The sequence below is a fragment of the Notechis scutatus genome, chromosome 3, assembly GCF_049901735.1.
Source record: "Notechis scutatus isolate UNSWTSFEM ecotype Mainland chromosome 3, rNotScu1.2, whole genome shotgun sequence".
Taxonomy (NCBI): Eukaryota; Metazoa; Chordata; class Lepidosauria; order Squamata; family Elapidae; genus Notechis; species Notechis scutatus.
This window is the reverse complement of record NC_142011.1, coordinates 25,739,737-25,757,880: the sequence shown is the minus strand read 5'-3', so window position 1 is coordinate 25,757,880 and position 18,144 is coordinate 25,739,737. Positions and strand designations below refer to the sequence as shown.

Sequence of the window (18,144 nt, the reverse complement as noted above, 5' to 3'; positions counted from 1 at the left end):
AAACATTCCCAAGATGGAAGCTTCCTTCAGAAACGTGGATATAAATGTGAAAAATGTGCAGAATGGCCATTGATGAAAACTCTGGAAGCTAAAGTCCATTTGTGAAGACAATGGTCTGTTAAAAGGGAGACCATACTTGAAATTCTAAAAATGGGTCTTTGTAGTTCAGGCCTACTTCCATGGCATTTCCATTCCTGTCTGCCTTCCAATCAAAGCAGTTTTCTCCTGCTGTCTCCAAATGACTACATTTGACTACAAAACACATTCAGATCCTCCTTGACTGAAGCGTCCAGTCTTAGGGTATTTTTCTCCTAAATATTTTTAGCATTTCTTCTAAACACGGTGTGGCCCCAGTATTCCTCCTTGATATGGATGCCATAGTAAAGAGATTATTGATAAGCCACATAGGCTGATAACACCGTTACGTTATCACTAGGCCAACAAATCTAAAAAGTTGGACAAAACTGAATATATGATAGAAATGCATTGGCGAATGGTGAATGTGTTGGCTTTATCTGGAGTCAATTACAGCCACATCCAAAGGTCTTATTCAAATTAACACACACCCCTTTGATCACAGCAATGGAAGATGGAATAAAATGTTGAAAGGAATGAGAGGACGAAATAAAAACCAGAAAGAATAGCAAAGTTAAGTAAGAAATGATAAGTTTGCTCTATTCTTGGTAATCAAAAGTTTAACATAAGAATGTGAGAAAGCCACTATAAAATCCCCCACTCCAGTTTCCAAAGGCAACATCAATTTCTGACAGTTGCTAAGCAACTAGTAGCCTTAGCATCAATATTACCTAGCAACATCAGCATGGTAATGGCAACAAACAACAAATGGTTGTTTTGCTTGATGGTTTGCCAGATTCTATAGGACCAGGAGTCACACTGCTTTGTGGAACTAACACAGCCCACTGGAAGCCCCACTTGGAAATTCCATCAGTTCTGGAGAGACTGCAAAATGACAACAGAGTAAAAGAGGAATAGCAAGCGGTCTTTGTGTCATAGAATCTGTTGCTGCATCACTGTGGTCATAAGTATATGATCCACAAACAATCATTCAGGAAAAAAAAATCTGGATCCTGATTCTGCCTCCTGAAGATTCCTTTTAGCTACGGTACATTAGGTATCTGTAACCTTTGTGGGTTACAAAGACTTGTTTAGATCTTTGAGAACATGTCCTCAGAGCTCTCACAGAAATAGTTGCCAAAGGACCTGCTATAGGAAGCTGCTATAGGAAACGTAGCCATTTGCAACCTCTTCAAACCTACCATCTTAGGATGTTTCACTACCCTTGCTTACTTTTTTCTACTTCATAGCAATGTCTACCAATCCTTTTTATTTTCTCAGAAACCTTCCAGAAGCATTCTTACAAATTAAGATGACAGAGGCTACTATTTTTAGTTTTATTGTTTGCCAGTATCCCTTTAATATTTTAATGAATTAATTTCGATGTAGGAAACTGAGTGAGGCAAGGAGCCCAAGGGAAATGATTGGAGTCATCAAGATAAATCAAACCATGGTTTACAGCATGTGGGTTCAGACTGATTCACATAAGATCCAAACTAAACAAAGTACATTATGTCACAGTACAGTTTTAAACTGTTTTCTTACATTATGAGCTACCCACCCACTAATTGTATCAACTGCATATGTAACTAGCTTTCCCTAAACCACTTCATCCAAGTCATTAGTAAAAAATAATGAACGATTAGCCAATGCTGATTCTTGTAGAACTACTTGATACCTATGTCCAGTTTGATGATGGACCATGGTATAGCCCTGCAAGATTTTTTTCCTGACAAGTCCTTGCTGATTTCGGGCCATATGCTATCCATTTTGTTATGGAGATTTAGCTTAATTCAAAATAAAGATGTACTTCCTGATCATATCCCTAAAAATCTCTTAATTTCAATCCTGCCTTTCATCTTGTTCATCACAATTTCCTGGTGGAACACAACTTTTTTTTTCTTTTTGAGAGGAATAATCCAAAAGGACAGTTGAGTAACACTGGTTTTCCTTTGTTACCCTATTAGAATTTTACCTTCTTCAATCAGCACTGATAAACTTCATATTTTTTTTAAGAGAAACTGAGGGAAACTTGCATCTTTTTTGTTGTTGTTATTCTTAACATCCTTTGCTAATGCCAAGTTTTTGCTTTCCTGGCACCAGTTCTATAGTAACAGGCTACCAAAAGTTCCTTTATTAAGCCTGCAACCATTAAAAGTAGTGCAATCATTGTTTCTCAATACAGAATCCAAGGTGCTGCTATATTTAGCATGTCAGAAACACACCAGCCCATTCTGCTTGTCTACTGAAGTGGAAGACTAAGAAATAAAAAGTGTGAGAGAGAGAGAGGGAGGGTGGGGAGGGAGAGAGAGGGAGAGGGAGAAACACTGTTGGCAGTTGGGTCAAATGCCAGTCTTGTGATTTTTTTTTAGGGATGAAAATCAGGAGAGGCCTCCAGCCTAAGAGGTCCTTTGGGCTAGCTCTGCAACCATGTCAAAAAAAATCTTCCAGCGTGACAAATTTCTGTAATCACAGGATGTTGAGTAGTTGTTCTGCCTGTTGACCACAAGATGTCACTCATTTCTGTGAAATAATAACTCTTCTTTTATCAAGTATTTCCTTACTGCGGGTTTTGCCTTAAAGAGTATTTTCTTCCCACAAGAACACGGGTAACCATGTTCATATACCATATCAGTATAGAGATTTATAGGCATGATACTATATAGGTAGTCCTCGACTTACAACCACCATTCAGCCCAACATTTATGTTACTACTGTGAGACATTTAGTTTTGTCCGATTTTATGACCTTTCCTGCTACAGTTATTAAGTTACCAGTAGTAACATGGTTAAGTGAATCTGGCTTCCCCAGTGACTTTGTTTGTCAATAAAAGCTGATCACATGACCCCAGGAGAGTGCAAACATCATAAATATGAACCCGTTGCAAAACATCTAAATTTTGATCACATGTCCAAGGGGATGCTGCAATCATTGTAAGTATGAAAAATGGTCATGTTCCTTTCTTTAGTGCCGTTGAAGACTACTTGTATATCATACCCATAAATGGTTTTCCGTATTTTGGGGAATTGGAGGAATGTAATAAAAAATGGGATATTTTTACTATTTTTAATATGAGCTTATATCTTTACTGCAAGCATCTGGACAAGCACTGGATGACAGCAAAGAAATAAAAGATTATTCTTATGATTTTCATGTAACAGTTTCCTGAACTTTTGCAATCTTGCTGTGGTATACTTAGGTAGGGTTGTGTTTTTGCCATTCCCCCCACCCCTTTTTAAACTTAATTAAATAGTGGAAAAAGGAAAAAAACTTAAGACATCTCATACATATCTATGAGCATAGAGAATTTAATCAAACATTTCAATAAAGGACAATCATATTGTAATCTGGTTTGTAAGGAAGTCATTTACAAGGTCCAAGTTTTTAGCCCATTGAGAAATGGGTACTATAAATGTATCTTTATAAAGTTTTCAAAAAGGAAATTAAAAGATGAGGAATTCATTTCTATTGTCCAGTCATCTGAACATAGGAAAAAAAAATTCATATTTTCTGAAAAAATGAAAGTGTGTCCCAAAGTATACCTAATTTTAACTATCTAGTAACATTCATAATTAGGTCATTAAAGCAGGTCAGTAGAGAAATTTTAGCAAATTAAATTAAAAGTTTAAAAAAATCAAGTTGGTCCAACCCTCCCAGCTCTTCCTCACACTTCTAGAGGATTAATTCAAGGTAAAACTGCAAATACCAATCTATTTTGAGATCACCGAACAAAGACAGCTCTCAAAATAATTACAGCATGTGTTATCAGAGTATATTTTAAGATAATTTGTATTTTTAAATCCCCGCACAGCTACTTGCAGCAGTGCTATTCATGTAGTAGTTACTATTTTTAGCAACGTATCAAGTATATTGACCCACTTACTTCTTCAAAAATTGTTAGACACTGAAGCTTGAATTAAAACTGGATTTTTTTTAAAAAGCCCTTGCAAACAATGTACCCAAAATAGCTTGTTTTGCCCTTCCCATTAGATGAAAATATGATTGTCTGCTTTCTGATTCAGAATGGCATGTGAGAACATAATTTGATTAGTTAGATTAAGAAAACTAGGTGGGTGTGTTATGGCCCAAACAAGAGATGCACAGTGAACCTGCCCTCCCATATAGGAAAAAAAACAGGTGGTCCCTCGCCTATTCTAAGTATTTCCATTATTTCAGCAAAACTCTGAAAGCCATTATGTCAATTATCCCTTGTTCCCGGTGTAATGAGCAAGAGAAACAGAATTGCATTATCACAGAAAGTCTATGTAGTCCAGCAATTTGGACTCTGGATAAATGCACTTTGAGATTCCAGGATCTTTCCTATAATCTTTTTTAGCCAGGCATAAATTTGCCCTAGATTTAATCAAAACAGCTACATGGCCTATGACAGGAAAAATAAAGCAGGAATCCTATGAAAAAACAAAACTTGAAGCAGATGTTTTGTATACAATTTGATGCTATAAATTATTCTCATCCATGGCAAAGATTTTAAGGTTGCCAAGGTTGAAAAACACCATTTTAAAGGACTGGGGGATAAAAGGGGTAGACACTATCAGTAAAACATTCCCCCCCCACCCCCCCGATAAGGCACACTCTGATGGGAAAAAGTAGAAAGCCAGAAATAGGTATATGCAAAAAAAAAAATCCTGGGTAAGGAACAGTTTGTGCCTGAACAGAAGCACCTGTTTTGTCTGCGCACAGAATAAAATGAGGATATTTTGGTCCAAGTAGAATGGTTTGGGCAGCAGGGAGAAAACATTGAGATCAGCAGGTGGTGAGGAGAGAGGAAGGGAGGAACTTTCTGGGAAGACTGATTTGGGGGGAATCTATCTACGTGGTTCAAGAGAGACCAACCTTGACCACCACCCCCCACTCTGATTTTCAGTTTTATGCAACCATAGCTGCATATGAAGCTCTGAGAACTGAAGAAGCTTCTTGGATGAGAAGCAAAATGTCTTCAAAGAAAACCCAGAAAGTCCAGTTGCCTCTTGAAAAAGCACCTTTGGGACAACCGTGACCAGAATGACCTAGAATCTCCATAGACATATAGCTGGCCTGAAATGGTTCAGGAAGATAGTTTCCCCATTTTGTGCATACCCATAGAGTGGAATAAAGTCACACTTTAATTTGAAATAGTTCTTTACTTAGAGCAAGTACAGAAATATTTGAAGGAAGAATACAGAATATCTTTTCTCATGAAGATGGTCCCTCTGGATGGACATAAGGAACCACTGGAAAAGTTTAGGCACCATCCATATGTAGTAACAAAATGGACCTGAGCACTTATATCTTTTTAGAAAACATACCCAAATTAAAGCAGTTGTTTGAACAGAGTCTTCTAGACAAATTATATTAAAATCAGTATAAAACTTACTTTCAATCTTGCTGAAATCATTTTTCATTTCCTAGACATTTGATGTCTCATGCTGCTGCTGCACCCACATTACTCAAAGTCTGTTGTTCATAGGCTTCAATATAGGTTAATTTTGTATTACTTTTGATGGGTTATTAGACTAACTGCATAAGAAGTATTTTAATGTTGCCCAGCACCTGGTAACTATAGCAGAGAAAAGTTAAAATAACAATAACCTCCTTCTTTTGTTTAGTAATTTGCAGGTTCCCTCCTTAGGCTTCTACAGTGACTTTACCCATTAAACAATAAGTGGGATTAATAAATTCTCCCTCCCCACCATCAAATTAACATCTTTCTAAATTTGCTTGCTAAACCAATTTCAAAAATAACATTACCATTGTTGGAAAAAAAAACTTAAAGGGGCCTTGATCTATATCTGTGGCATCCATTTTAAAAAAAATTGAGCAACTTGATTCCTTCTGATATACTTACTGATTCCTCATAATAAATACATCTGTTGAAAAAGATGCAGCCATTTATAGTTTCTCCCATGCTAATTGATGGGAGACACTCCTCAGGCCCAAAGTTGGAAAGGGGATTCCCCTCCCCCCCAAAAAAAAAAAAAATACTAGAATAAGCCTAGAATCAGGTGTCTGGTCCACATCCTGAGATTAAATCATCAACAGGCAAGCACAGATATTCTGCTTCAAACTACTGCATAATAAGATTTTCCATTTTTTTCATTAGCAAGACAATGTGTGTTTACTGAAACACATACATTTCCATATAATATGCAACAAAATTGGGCTTTTTAAAAAGGAAAAATTATGCTCATCATCCATGCCTTTCAACAGTTATTATACTTTAAGAGACTTAATATTATAAATAAGCTAGCTTCACAGCCCCATATTGTTCAGCAACCATCGGAGACTGCCAAGCAATAAATATAACAATATATTTCTTGTGAAAGGAATAAGAACATCTCTTCCTCTGCAATATGCCTGCTTTACATGTAAAAGGATATACCGGTATGTAAGACTCTACTGTAACTAAAAAAATTATGGATTAAAAAAAATCTCTGGAATTTCCCTTATCACCAAAAGATCTAGCTAGATTTTTCTGGACTAGATGGGCAAATGGACCTTGTTTAAGAAAAACAACTTCTTATGTAATAGCAAAGGTTCATATGTCACACTAAGCCATTGTTACACATAGGCTGTTGAATAAGTCATAACTAGGTTCATTCACCATCCTAAGCCTGATTTGCAATTATTATTCAAATTAGTTTGAAGCAATTTAGAAGCCTGCTCACTTCCTGTGGAAGCCTGAAAATGCTAGGCCCACTTATTGAAGTGCAACTCCTACTGCATTCCTATGGCGGCACAGGAGGGGAAGCTTCTGCATTCACTGTACAAGAAACTAAATTAAAAAGTAATTAGCCATTGTGCCAAATTAATCATTACACTCAAGACTGGAACTCAGTGTTAAGACATTAGTGCTGCTTTTTCGGTGTGCCTATTTTAATAATGTAACTGGGGAGAAGGGGTGTCATTTTTGCTCCCAGCACTGTAGTTACTATTCTGTTTCAGGCAACATAGGCCAATGCTCTATTGCACAGAGTTGATCTTCCCAATTTTAGAAAAGATACTGCAGATTTTTCAGTGTAAAATCACAGCACACATTCTAGCAATGTAGGACACAGAAAATATCTGAATTGGCCTGAACCCAACGACTAGGTGGAGGCTGCCCAATGAGGAAATGTAGCTTAGGGTTTTCTGAGATGGAGGGTCCTCAAATCCTTTGACAGCAAGAATGCTTTGTGTACGTTATTAACTTTGTATGTTTAGAACTAAGAAATTTACTGACAGAACAATTAATCAGTGGAACAATTTTGCCTCCAGAAGTTGTAAATGCTCCAACACTGGAAGTTTTTAAGAAGATATTGGACAATTCAGATTTGTCTGAAATGGTATAGAGTTTCCTGCCTAAGCAGGGGGTTGGACTAGAAGACCTCCAAGGTCCCTTCCAACTCTGTTATTCTATTCTATTCTAAACTAGAAACAGAACCAAAACAACCAAGCCAAGAAGGCACCGCAGAACCTAAACAATAATATAAACATTATCCTTGGCCCTTGTAAAAAGATTTTAGCCTTGCAACTGCTAACTATCGCAAGTGAACCAAAAAAATGATATGAAATAAACCCTTGGGTTGCCAAAGGGAAAACAGCAACCTCCTATTGCCATTATTTTCCATGTTATCTGCCAATCAAGTTGTCAGCAGCTGCCGGAGCAGCAGGCTATGAAAGACATAAAGTTTCTCATCTAACGATCTCTTTTCCATTTTGTAATTGCATATATTGAGGGGTAGAGCTGCCAAAGGGGTCTGTAAGCCAGGAAAGATACTGCTACTCCAAGGCTGGTTTCAGTCTTTGATGCACCAAGGTTCCCTTTTCGTTTCCTTTTTTTTTTAGTGGCGTTCATGAATTTTCAAGCCTGCAAATATGTCTCCACAGGGCTTAGAACTCTATTCTATTCTATTCTGTTCTGTTCTATTAATTCTAATTCTTCCTCTTATTCGAGTTCTTCCTCTGCCTAGCTTTGCCAATATTAATCAAACCAGATTGCAAAGGGGGCTAGGGAGGGAGGTAGCAATAACAGAAATTGTGAATCACAATTGGCTGCTCCCCAATCTGGTTACCCCTCAGATACATCACCCCATTTGGTCTTCTAAACCGGAAGGAAAACGCGGAAAACATTTCTAACAATGATTGGGATTTGCAGAGGATCAGGTGAGATTTTTCTGATGGTGAGGTTGATTGGCTTTCTTCCAAAGGCCACAACCTGGATTGCAGACAACATGTAAGCTAGGGGGCCCAAGGAACAATGTCATCTTCTGTGCCTTGTCCAGTTTTATCAGCTGGGAGAAAGGCAGTTGAGAGACCCTAGCAACACTAGAAGTCTTGGAATAAAAATAACCAAGAGAAGGGCTAAAGACATGCAACTGCTCCATAATGATTTCCAGACTGAGCGATGCCTTTAATTGGATCCTGTCTGTATGTGAAAGTTGGCTATATAAATTGCTGCTGTGCTTTGTTTCTTTATGGTTTAAAAAAAGCCTTTTTAAACCATAAAGATACTTTTTATAGTATCTTTCTTCCCACTCCTCCTGAATACTATTTTCAGATCCTAAAGTGATATCACTATACAATATTATTTCCTACCACTGTGTATGCAAATAAGTTTCTAAATATGCCATTTGTATAGCCAAAATGAAGTGAGATGCACATGGCTGTGTAGCCTGAGTGATGAGACTATGATAGATTATCATTTGTGTCTGGTGAACAGCTATATGGCTGTTTTCAGTGGCCTAAAACACTTGTAAATACATGCACATAAATAAATTTAATTGAGGCGCCATTAGTCCTCCCCATTTTCAGACGAGATAGGTTATGCTGATTTGCTGATTGGCCTTAAAATAAGCCCACCCACCTTCATCCCTGAATATTTCAAATCCAGAACTCCAAATGGGAGAGTAATTAAAACACTGATCTAAAAAATCTGAATGGAAGCATCTACCTATCAACATCCCTCCAAATAACCTTTGATATATAAAGATGTGCACCGCTACTGTAGACAAAGACAGTTGTGGTGAGAAAGCATAACTTCTTTGTAACTTCTATTGCAAAGAAACCCCAGTAGGGCACAAGTATGGGTAGTCCTTGTTTAGTAACCACAACTACTCTGTTGTTAAGTGAAGTGGTTGCTAAATGAAACTGTGACTATGCTTATGACCTTAATTCAGCATTCCTTTGCCTTACAGACCAGCAAAGATGGTAAATGGGTTGTTTGGAAAGTTACTGCTTCATCACTGTTGTTACTGTGAACTGCCCATAAATTAGGCAGTCGCTAAAGGATATCTGCCTGTAGTCACAAGGTAAATCTGGTTTAGTTACTAGAGTTGACTGATTTGAATTAGAGCCATACAGATTCTTAGTTCTCAATTCTTGAACAATAGCAATATCTCCCAGCCTGTATGTAACCTGCAAAAAGATGATTCGGATTTTTATGAGGAAGGACCATGAACTCTGTTCGTGTTTGATTCCTGTAATAAACTTCTAGAATCCTTTCTTCCCAAGTGAAGAGCAGAAGATGGGATGATAGGGGTGTAAAGAACCATATTTATGACAATAAAACAGATACAAAGCCTGGTAGAGTACAGCCAATACTAACCAACTTCATTATGCTCCAAAGCTTATGCCTTATAAAAGCTGGTTAGACTTGAAGATGCTCCCAAACTTTGTGTCCATTCTTTGCCCTTTTGCAGAATACTTAGCCTACAAGCCTGACATCTGTTCACTGTTTCTTTTAGGGTATAGATCTGTCGACTTCTTCGGCAAAAACAAGACAAGCTGAGTCTACAGGCTGTCTTAATACAACTGAGTATTATCTGTATATTTACTGCAAAGGAATAATTAGACATCTCCACAGATGTTATGGCAACTCAGAGGCACTGTGGGCTTTTAGTACTTAAATCCATTGAACCTCGGCTTTGAATGCAAACGTTGTGACATATGTTGACGGGAGAACTATTATTCAGCATTAATTTTCAAAGGGCATTGCTCAGGCTGCATTGCACGGGCTTAGCAGGAATGCAATATACATGGGTAGACATTTCAGCATGTGCCTGCAAAGAAAAGGGGGAAGAGGAAAGAAAGGGGGGCACTCCACCACTATCTGACAATTCAATTCACCATTTATCGTCAAAAAACACTGTTCAGTAGCAGGACACAGGCCCAAGAAAAAAATAAATTAAAAAAAAAAAGTTCGAAAGAGCATGCATGCTTTCAAATAGACTTTCTCCGGACTCTGGAGTGCCCTCGGCAACTGGGACTATCAGATGACAAAGTACTGCCAGGAGAAGACAGGCCAGTGTGATCCTTACCACCTAGGGAGACTTCCATGATTTTGTAAGAAATTGAGTTGTAATAAACCAGATTTGTATGGCAGTTGAAAGGTTCAGGATGGGGCGGATCTGGGCTTCTGCTCAGCTGTGGCCTGTAACATAGGCACGTACAAAAGGAAGGGACTTTTGTGGTAGAAACCAAAGGTTTGCTTCTCTGGTGCTCAGCATCATCCTGGATCAATGGGATGAGGTTCATCTGACTGGTCCTGTCTTCTACAGGGAGCAAGATCTCGTTTGTACTCCTGCTATCTTCCCTGGGTTTCAAGTTGATGTAATTTCTGGCTCTCCTTAAAGAGGCCTTCTCTTCTTCATCCCGACGCTCATCTTCTGAGTTCATGATCAAAAATCTGAAGACCACCAAGTTAAGAAAGGCCCCAATCACTGTCAAGCCCACTAAGATGTACATAAAGCTGAACGCTACGTAGGGAGGCTTCTTCTGCAAAGCTTCGTGTTTCTGCAGGGCGACAAAGTCTCCAAATCCAATGGTGGTCAACGTTATGAAGCAGTAGTAAAAGGCATGGAAGAAAGTCCAGCCTTCAAAATAGGAAAAGGCAGCTGCCCCGATGCCTAAGGTCCCCATACATGAGAGAAAACCAACTACAACCATGTTTTTCATGGAGACTGTTGTCTGCCTCATTCCTAGGCACTGCTTTATTTTTTTTAGCACCATCCGTACAAGAATATTCATGCGCTCCCCAAGGCTCTGGAACATCACCAGAGTGAGCGGGATGCCAAGGATGGCATAGAACATGCAAAACACTTTGCCAGCATCAGTTCCAGGAGCCGCATGCCCATAGCCTGCAGCAAAACAAGGAAATACAAAGAGAAACTTGTATTAAAAATTAAGAAAGAAACAAAATCACACAGTCTACCCAATTTTAAGAACTAGCTTAGTAATGGAAATTTCAGGTAACTGCCTTTCCCTGTGTGGGGGCGACGGGTGATTTCGCTGTCAAGAACTATACAATATGATACACAAAGAAAAGATGATGAAACTTCTCACACGTGTTGAAGGATCAGCTATTTGAGGATGATGAGAAGAAATGCAAACATGAAATGATATGACACCTTAGAAAACACAAGCAATCATTTACTGGCTCAATGTACGTTGATATCTGAAGAAAACTTGATATTAATCTATAGTACCAGTGATGGGATTCAAAAAAATTTATTACCGGTTCTGCGGGTGTGGCTTGGTGGGCGTGGCAGGGGAAGGATACTGTAAAATCTCCATTCCCACCCCACTCCTGGGGGAAGGTTACTGCAAAATCCCATTCCCTCCCGACCCCACTAACCTGCTTTCCACCCCAGTTCTCCAGTGCAGGGCAGGAAAAGAAGACCCAGCTGATCAGCGGGGACTCAGGAGGCAGAGAATAGATGGGGACAGGGCCAGTCAGAGGTGGTATTTGCCGGTTCTCCAAACTACTCAAAATTTCCGCTACTAGATCTCCAGGAACTGATTAGAAGCTGCTGAATACCACCTCTGTATAGTACATAGTAGAACAAGGCTCCCACGTTCACACTAGAGATTATTGATAATCCTTTCCAAGAATTAAAAACACTTGCTGCTGAAGGTGTTAAAGATGATGGTGATACCTAGCATTATATAATTTTGTTTGCATTTTTCCAGACTTGATCTGTTAAAGACCCCAAGAAGAATGAGCAAGTGGAGTTACTTAAGAGGGGAAAGCGAAACTTGTTTTGTTCATTACCAAGTTTGAGAACCATCAGAAAAGCTTTCTGGTCTTCTCTATCCAATACCCTTCTTGCGTAGCCAGTTCACTAAAAGGCTACTACTCTTAGTAAATTTAGAAACAAAGATGCCTACAAGCAATAACTCCAGCTTGTTCATACACGCCCGGTTTATTGAGTGGAACATGAATTAGTTCCAGGCATGAAATTGTATTGACAGAAAGCTAGTAAATATTTGTTTGGTAGTTGCTTTTGTAGACTTATTGGCAAAGCTGAACTATGAATTTCCATTCCAAACCTACAGGGCTTATTTTCTTTATGCATTAACGGTATCTATTTATTATTTTGTTTGTATTTTTTTTTAATCTTTCCCAATTTTCTTTCTTTTCTTTTTTGGCTGGTAGACAAATAAATATTTCAAATGTCATTACTCTCTAGATTTGTTTATAGGCATTATAAAATGATGGGGTTTTTTTTCTTTTCAATTTCTTTCCTTATGAAATGTGCTACACCGTTATCTTTTCAGTTGCCAAACATCAGGTCAATGTTTTCTTTGAGTACAGCATCCTCATTACAGCACTTTTTCCAGCTGATCCAAATCATGCATATATAAAATAAATACTTTATCATTACTTACAGCTACATCTTACTGCTTATCCATTCAGTTTGGAAACATGCTTGGAGACCTCTCTGTAATCCCTTACCCCCACCATCAATGAGCATCATCTATTGCTCATCCTGATCTCTACATTATCTGCAAAAATATTAAAAAGCAACATTTCCATTGGTGTGCCTCACTCGGGGCTCCATGTCTTATATCCCTCCACTCAGAAAAACCCCCATCTACTTCATTCTTTAACCAAATTGAAATCCAAGTCCTGGTTTCCTGAGAAGTAAAGACAATATTTGCACGACAAGATAAAAGAAAGTGGGGATCAAAAACTGGATGTTGAGAAACGTAAGTTGCACAAAAGTACAGTGGAAGAGAAGGTATTCTAAGGATAGTCATATGCAAACCAGACATGCCAATTTGCTTTTCTGCAAGGTTTGGCAAGAACAACTTTGCATGGATTATTTCCCATTCAATCTTGTCCCTTTATCCTGTACATAAACAGTGATGTCAACAGTTCTTCTCCAAAGAAGAGACAGTTAAAGATACATGAATATATCACCATAGATGGAAATCGTACTTGCTATTATTTATGTTATTGTGGAAAGAGAGGAGCCTTGTTGCAGTGCAATACTCATTTTTTTCTTTCTATCAAATATTGTCCTTTTTTTTTTTATAAACCAAAATTCAAACACAATAATTTGGATAGTGGGGATTGGGAAAACAAAAATATCCTAAATTGTATAGTTAGCAATTAATGTGTAATTTTTAATATTTGAAACCCACTTGCTTCATGGATGCTGGAAGAAGCAATTGCTGCCAATTCTCCAAAATGCTGGGGAAACCCGGGGCAGAAATAAGTGTCCAAAGATATTCTCTCCATAAATACATTCCTATGCCAGGCTTAATAACAGCGAAGAGAATGTTTCTCTGGTCTTAAGTGATTTAATTTGTGTCACACACCATGAGGATACGCATATCCAATAGAAGAATAGGACATATGGGGGGAATCCTCAACTTACAACCATGGGTTTAGCCACCATTCAAAGTCAGAATAGCACTTGTGACTGGTCCTCGCACTTATGACCATTGCAGCATCTGCCTGGCCATGTGATCTAACTTTGGGTGCTTGGCAACTGGAACGTATTTATGATGGTTGCAGCATCCCGGGGGTCATGGGATTGCCAATCCGTGACCTTCCTAGCCAGCTTCTAACAAAGCAAAGTCAATTGGGAAAGCCAGATTTGCTTAATAGCCTCAAAATTCATTTAACAACTCCAGCAATTCGCATAATAACGGTGGCGAAAAGGTCCTAAAATCAGGCACGACTCATTGCCTTGCTTAACGATGGAAATTCTGGTCCCAATTATGGTTGTGTATGGAAGACTACCCGTGCAGCTTTACATGAGTGAACTATAGGTCGTCCTCGACTTACAACAGTTCATCTAGTGACCGTTCAATGTTGCAACGGTATTGAAAAATGTGCCTTGTGACCATTTTTCACAATCCCTACTTTTGCAGCATCCCCATGGTCACGTGATCAAAATTTGGACGCTTGGCAACTGGTTCATATTTATGATAAACAGATAATCAGAGTTGGAAGGGACCTCATAGGTCATCTAATCCAACCCCCCGCCCAAGTGGGATGTTTTCAGGGATCATGTTCTGCCACCTTCTGGCAAGCAAAGTCAATGGGGGAGCCAGATTCATTTAACAACCAGTTACTAATTTAACAACTGCAGTGAATCACTTAACAAATGTTTACAGATTTACAGATTAACAGAGTTGGAAGGGATCTTGTAGGTCATGTAGTCCAACCCCCTACCCAAGCAGGAGAACCTACACCATTTCTCAGAGATGGAAGTCCAGTCTCTTCTCTCTTTTTTTTTTTTTTTTGAAAAAAAGTTTTATTGGTTTTAACAACGAACAAAAACATATAAAACATAAAGCATAAAAGCATCATCCTCCTTCATAAATTTACAGACAGTGTATCGGTTGGTTTACCACTCTTTTTTGTGCATCCATTTCATAGTCTCCATTGTAGTTATATTAAATAATAACTCATATTATCAATCAACAATTATATAACCTAATATCATTATTAAACAATCATTTGACTATAATTTTATTAATTCATACTTTAACGAGATAACTATAATTTACTTAGTTTATTTTATAACAAATCGTAAAGTCATACCAGTTCTATCTTAATAAAATTTTATAAAAATAGTGTCAAAAAAAGAAAAGAAAAAAAGTATGTATTCATTTCCTAAGTTTCTAAATATTCTATTATTATATTGTATTATCTAACCATTGATAGAAAAGGTCCCAAACTTCATAAAATTGTTTATCTTCTTGTTCTCTAATTTCAAATGTCAATCTACTCATTTCAGCACATTCCAATATTTTCTTAATAATTTCTTCCTCTGATGGTATTTTCTCACTCTTCCAATTTTTAGCAAATACAATCCTAGCCGCTGTTAATACATTTACAATCAAATACTTCAAATTTTTATTATATGTATCAGGTAAGATTCCCAATAAAAAAATCTCTGGTTTCAAATCTATATGTTTCTTGAAGTCCAGTCTCTTCTTGAAAGCTTCCAGTGATGAAGCTCCCACAACTTCCGAGGGCAAGCTGTTTCATTGGTTGATTGGTCTCACTGTCAGAAAATTTCTCCTTATTTCTAGGTTGAATCTCTCCTTGGTCAATTTCTATCCATTATTCCTTGTGTGGTCTTCAGGTGCTTTGGAAAATAGGTTGACCCCTTCCTCTCTGTGGCAGCCCTTCAGATATTGGAACACTGTTATCATGTCTCCCCTGGTCTTTCTCTTGACTTTCCCAGATCAATTGGGGATGAGTGACCAGTTACATTACAGCAAATGTAATGCAATTGCAAAAGTCCCAGAGTAGCATTGGAAGAAGAGATCTGAAGCAAGATGGCAGTAATTCACACTGAAAGCTCATGAGATAAAGTGCTTATAACATCCTAATTTTCTTGAAAATTGGGAACCAATCAGTGTGAGGACACTAAACTGGCATTGATGCTGGACTTCTCCAGTGAGCAGGATTCACGTCTCAACTCCTGAATTTACGACCACAATTGAGCCCAAAATTTATGCAGCTGAGTGAGAAATTTCTTAAGTAAATTTTGCCCCATTTTACAACTTTTCTTGCCACATTTGTTAAGTGAATCACTGGTTTCCCCATTGACTTTGCTTATCAGAATGTCGCAAAAAGGAATCGCATGACCCAGGGACCCTGCTGCCGTCATAAATACGAGTCAGTAGCCAAGCATCTGTGTCACACGTCCATGGGGACACCGCAACAGTCATAAGTGTGAAAAACGGCCGTAAGTCACTTTTTTCAGGGCTGTTGTAACTTTGAATGGCCATCAAGTAAACTGTTATAAGTTGAGGACTACCTGTACTGTCCTTTTCTCTTTTGTAAGTGAGCCCAGCTCCAGGTGGAAAGTGGATTGTGAGCAAGCGAAAGCACTCTGTACATATTCAGAAATGCTTTTCATAATAGCTAGCTCGTACATTCTATCGTTCAGGAAAAAGCTAAAATTAAGCTTGAAATGTGGGATTGTTGGGGAGCAGAGAAAAGCTCACGTTGACTGATGGCAGCCTGCAGCAGTGATTTCTGGTGGGCCAATCTGCCTGAGAATGCCTCAGCTTGTAGCCCCAAAGCATCTTGAGACCACCAAGCTGGGGAAGGCTGGTGTAAGAGCAGCAGTGGTGGGATTCACAATTTTTTAGTACCGGTTCTGTGGGTGTGGCTTGGTGGGCATAGGGAAGGATTCCCCCCCTACCCCACTAACCTGCTTTCCAGCTCCGTTCTCCTATGCAAGGCAACAAAAGAAGACCCAGCCAATCAGCTGGGACTCGGGAGGCAGAGAATAGATGGGGGCAGGGCCAGTCAGAGGTGGTAATTGCTAGTTCTACGATCTACTCAAAATTTCCGCTACCTGCTGAACACCACCTCCGAAGAGCAGCGATAGGAACCAAGATCACACCAACTAGGGCAGGGGTATTCAAACTTGACAGCTTTAAGACTTGAGGACTTCAACTCCCAGAATTCCTCCTCCAGTCATGTTAGCTCAGGAATTCTGGGAATTGAAGTCCACAAGCCTTAAACTTGCCAAGTTTTGAAGACCCTTGGACTAGGGTCATCTGTTTCTTGAGCCTTTGTGGGCTCTGGGTCCACTGAAGAGTTAAATGCTCACCTGAACGCATGTAAACTCTGTTCAGCAGTCCTTACTACATGCCAACGCCCCTAAACTGCTATACCTTTTAAGTTCTAGTGCTCACATCCAGCCTAGAGCAGATGTCTCCATACTTGGTAACTTTAAGACTTGTGGACTTCAACTCCCAGAATTCTCCAGCCAGCATAGCTGGCTGGAGAATTCTGGGAGTTGAAGTCCACAAGTCTTAAAGTTGCCAAGTTTGGGGACCCCCGGCCTAGAGGATGGATCCCTCAGGACGCCTCACGCCACACCTACAGCTGGCGAGGCGGGGGAAGAGCCGGGCGCACCCACAGGTGGCTTCTTGGAAGGACGGGCGAGGGGATGATGGGGAGGCGGGGGAAGGGAGGCCGCCTCATAGCCAAAGAGAAAGCGGACCCTTGGACGCGCACACTCACCGATGGTGGTGATCACCGTGATGGCAAAGTAAAAGGAGCCGGCGAACCTCCACTGACGGCCGGCTCGGTGAGGCTCGGCCCGCAGGACCAGCCGCTCAAACTCCCGGTAGTCTTCCGCCGAGAAGCGGTACTTCTTTCGGAGGTCGCTGCGCTTCTGCTCCAGGAGGCGCTTGTGGCCGACCTCGGCCTCGGCCTCGAGCGCATCGAAGACGGCGGCGCCCACCAGCAGATAGGAGAAAACGCAGACGATGAGGGAGACCGTGCGGAGGTTCTGCCGCTTCATGGCGAGCAGGCGGCCGCCCCGTGGAGGCATCATCAGCCGGGACGCCGCATGGCCCCCCGCGCCAGCCGAGCAAGAGCTTCCTACGCCCAGCCCGCCATCCCCCTCGGCGACCACCACCCCCTCCCTCCCGGGCTTCGCGCCGGGGTGCAGCTGCCGTCCCGGGTCGAGGTCGATTCTGCTTTCCGCCCTGGTTCAGCTCCGTTCGTACCTGCGGCGGTCTCCGGCGCGTGTGGCAGCCCCAAACGAGCGGCTCCAGTCGCAGGCGGGAGCCGCCGCCGCCGCCACGCCTCCCCTTTTCCAGCTGCGGGTGTGGGAAGAGGAGGCGGGTGGGGCCGGGAGCTCTTGCGCCACCGGAGGCCGCATCCCGGCGAACCGAAGGAGCTTCAGACTCGTTGAACTCGCGCCGTCCTGACTGGAACCTGAGTGCCTGGAAACCCGGGACCCTAACGGCGTTCCCGAACCTCAGCCCTACCCATCGGTTTCTCAGCAAGGCAGTCACTGCCGCTCACATAGCCGATGGAAC

General features: G+C 40.4%; 1 protein-coding gene across 1 annotated transcript; it reads right to left on the bottom strand.

Moving 5' to 3' along the window:
• Window positions 1-5,196: 5,196 nt before the first annotated feature.
• On the bottom strand, window positions 5,197-17,911 carry KCNK15 (potassium two pore domain channel subfamily K member 15). The gene is made up of 2 exons (XM_026665028.2): window positions 17,339-17,911; window positions 5,197-11,189 (listed from the first exon to the last, which is right to left on the bottom strand). The coding sequence occupies exons 1-2, from the start codon at window positions 17,652-17,654 to the stop codon at window positions 10,273-10,275; spliced, it is 1,233 nt and encodes a 410-aa protein (XP_026520813.2). The 5' UTR covers window positions 17,655-17,911; the 3' UTR covers window positions 5,197-10,272.
• Between the last annotated feature and the right edge of the window lie 233 nt (window positions 17,912-18,144).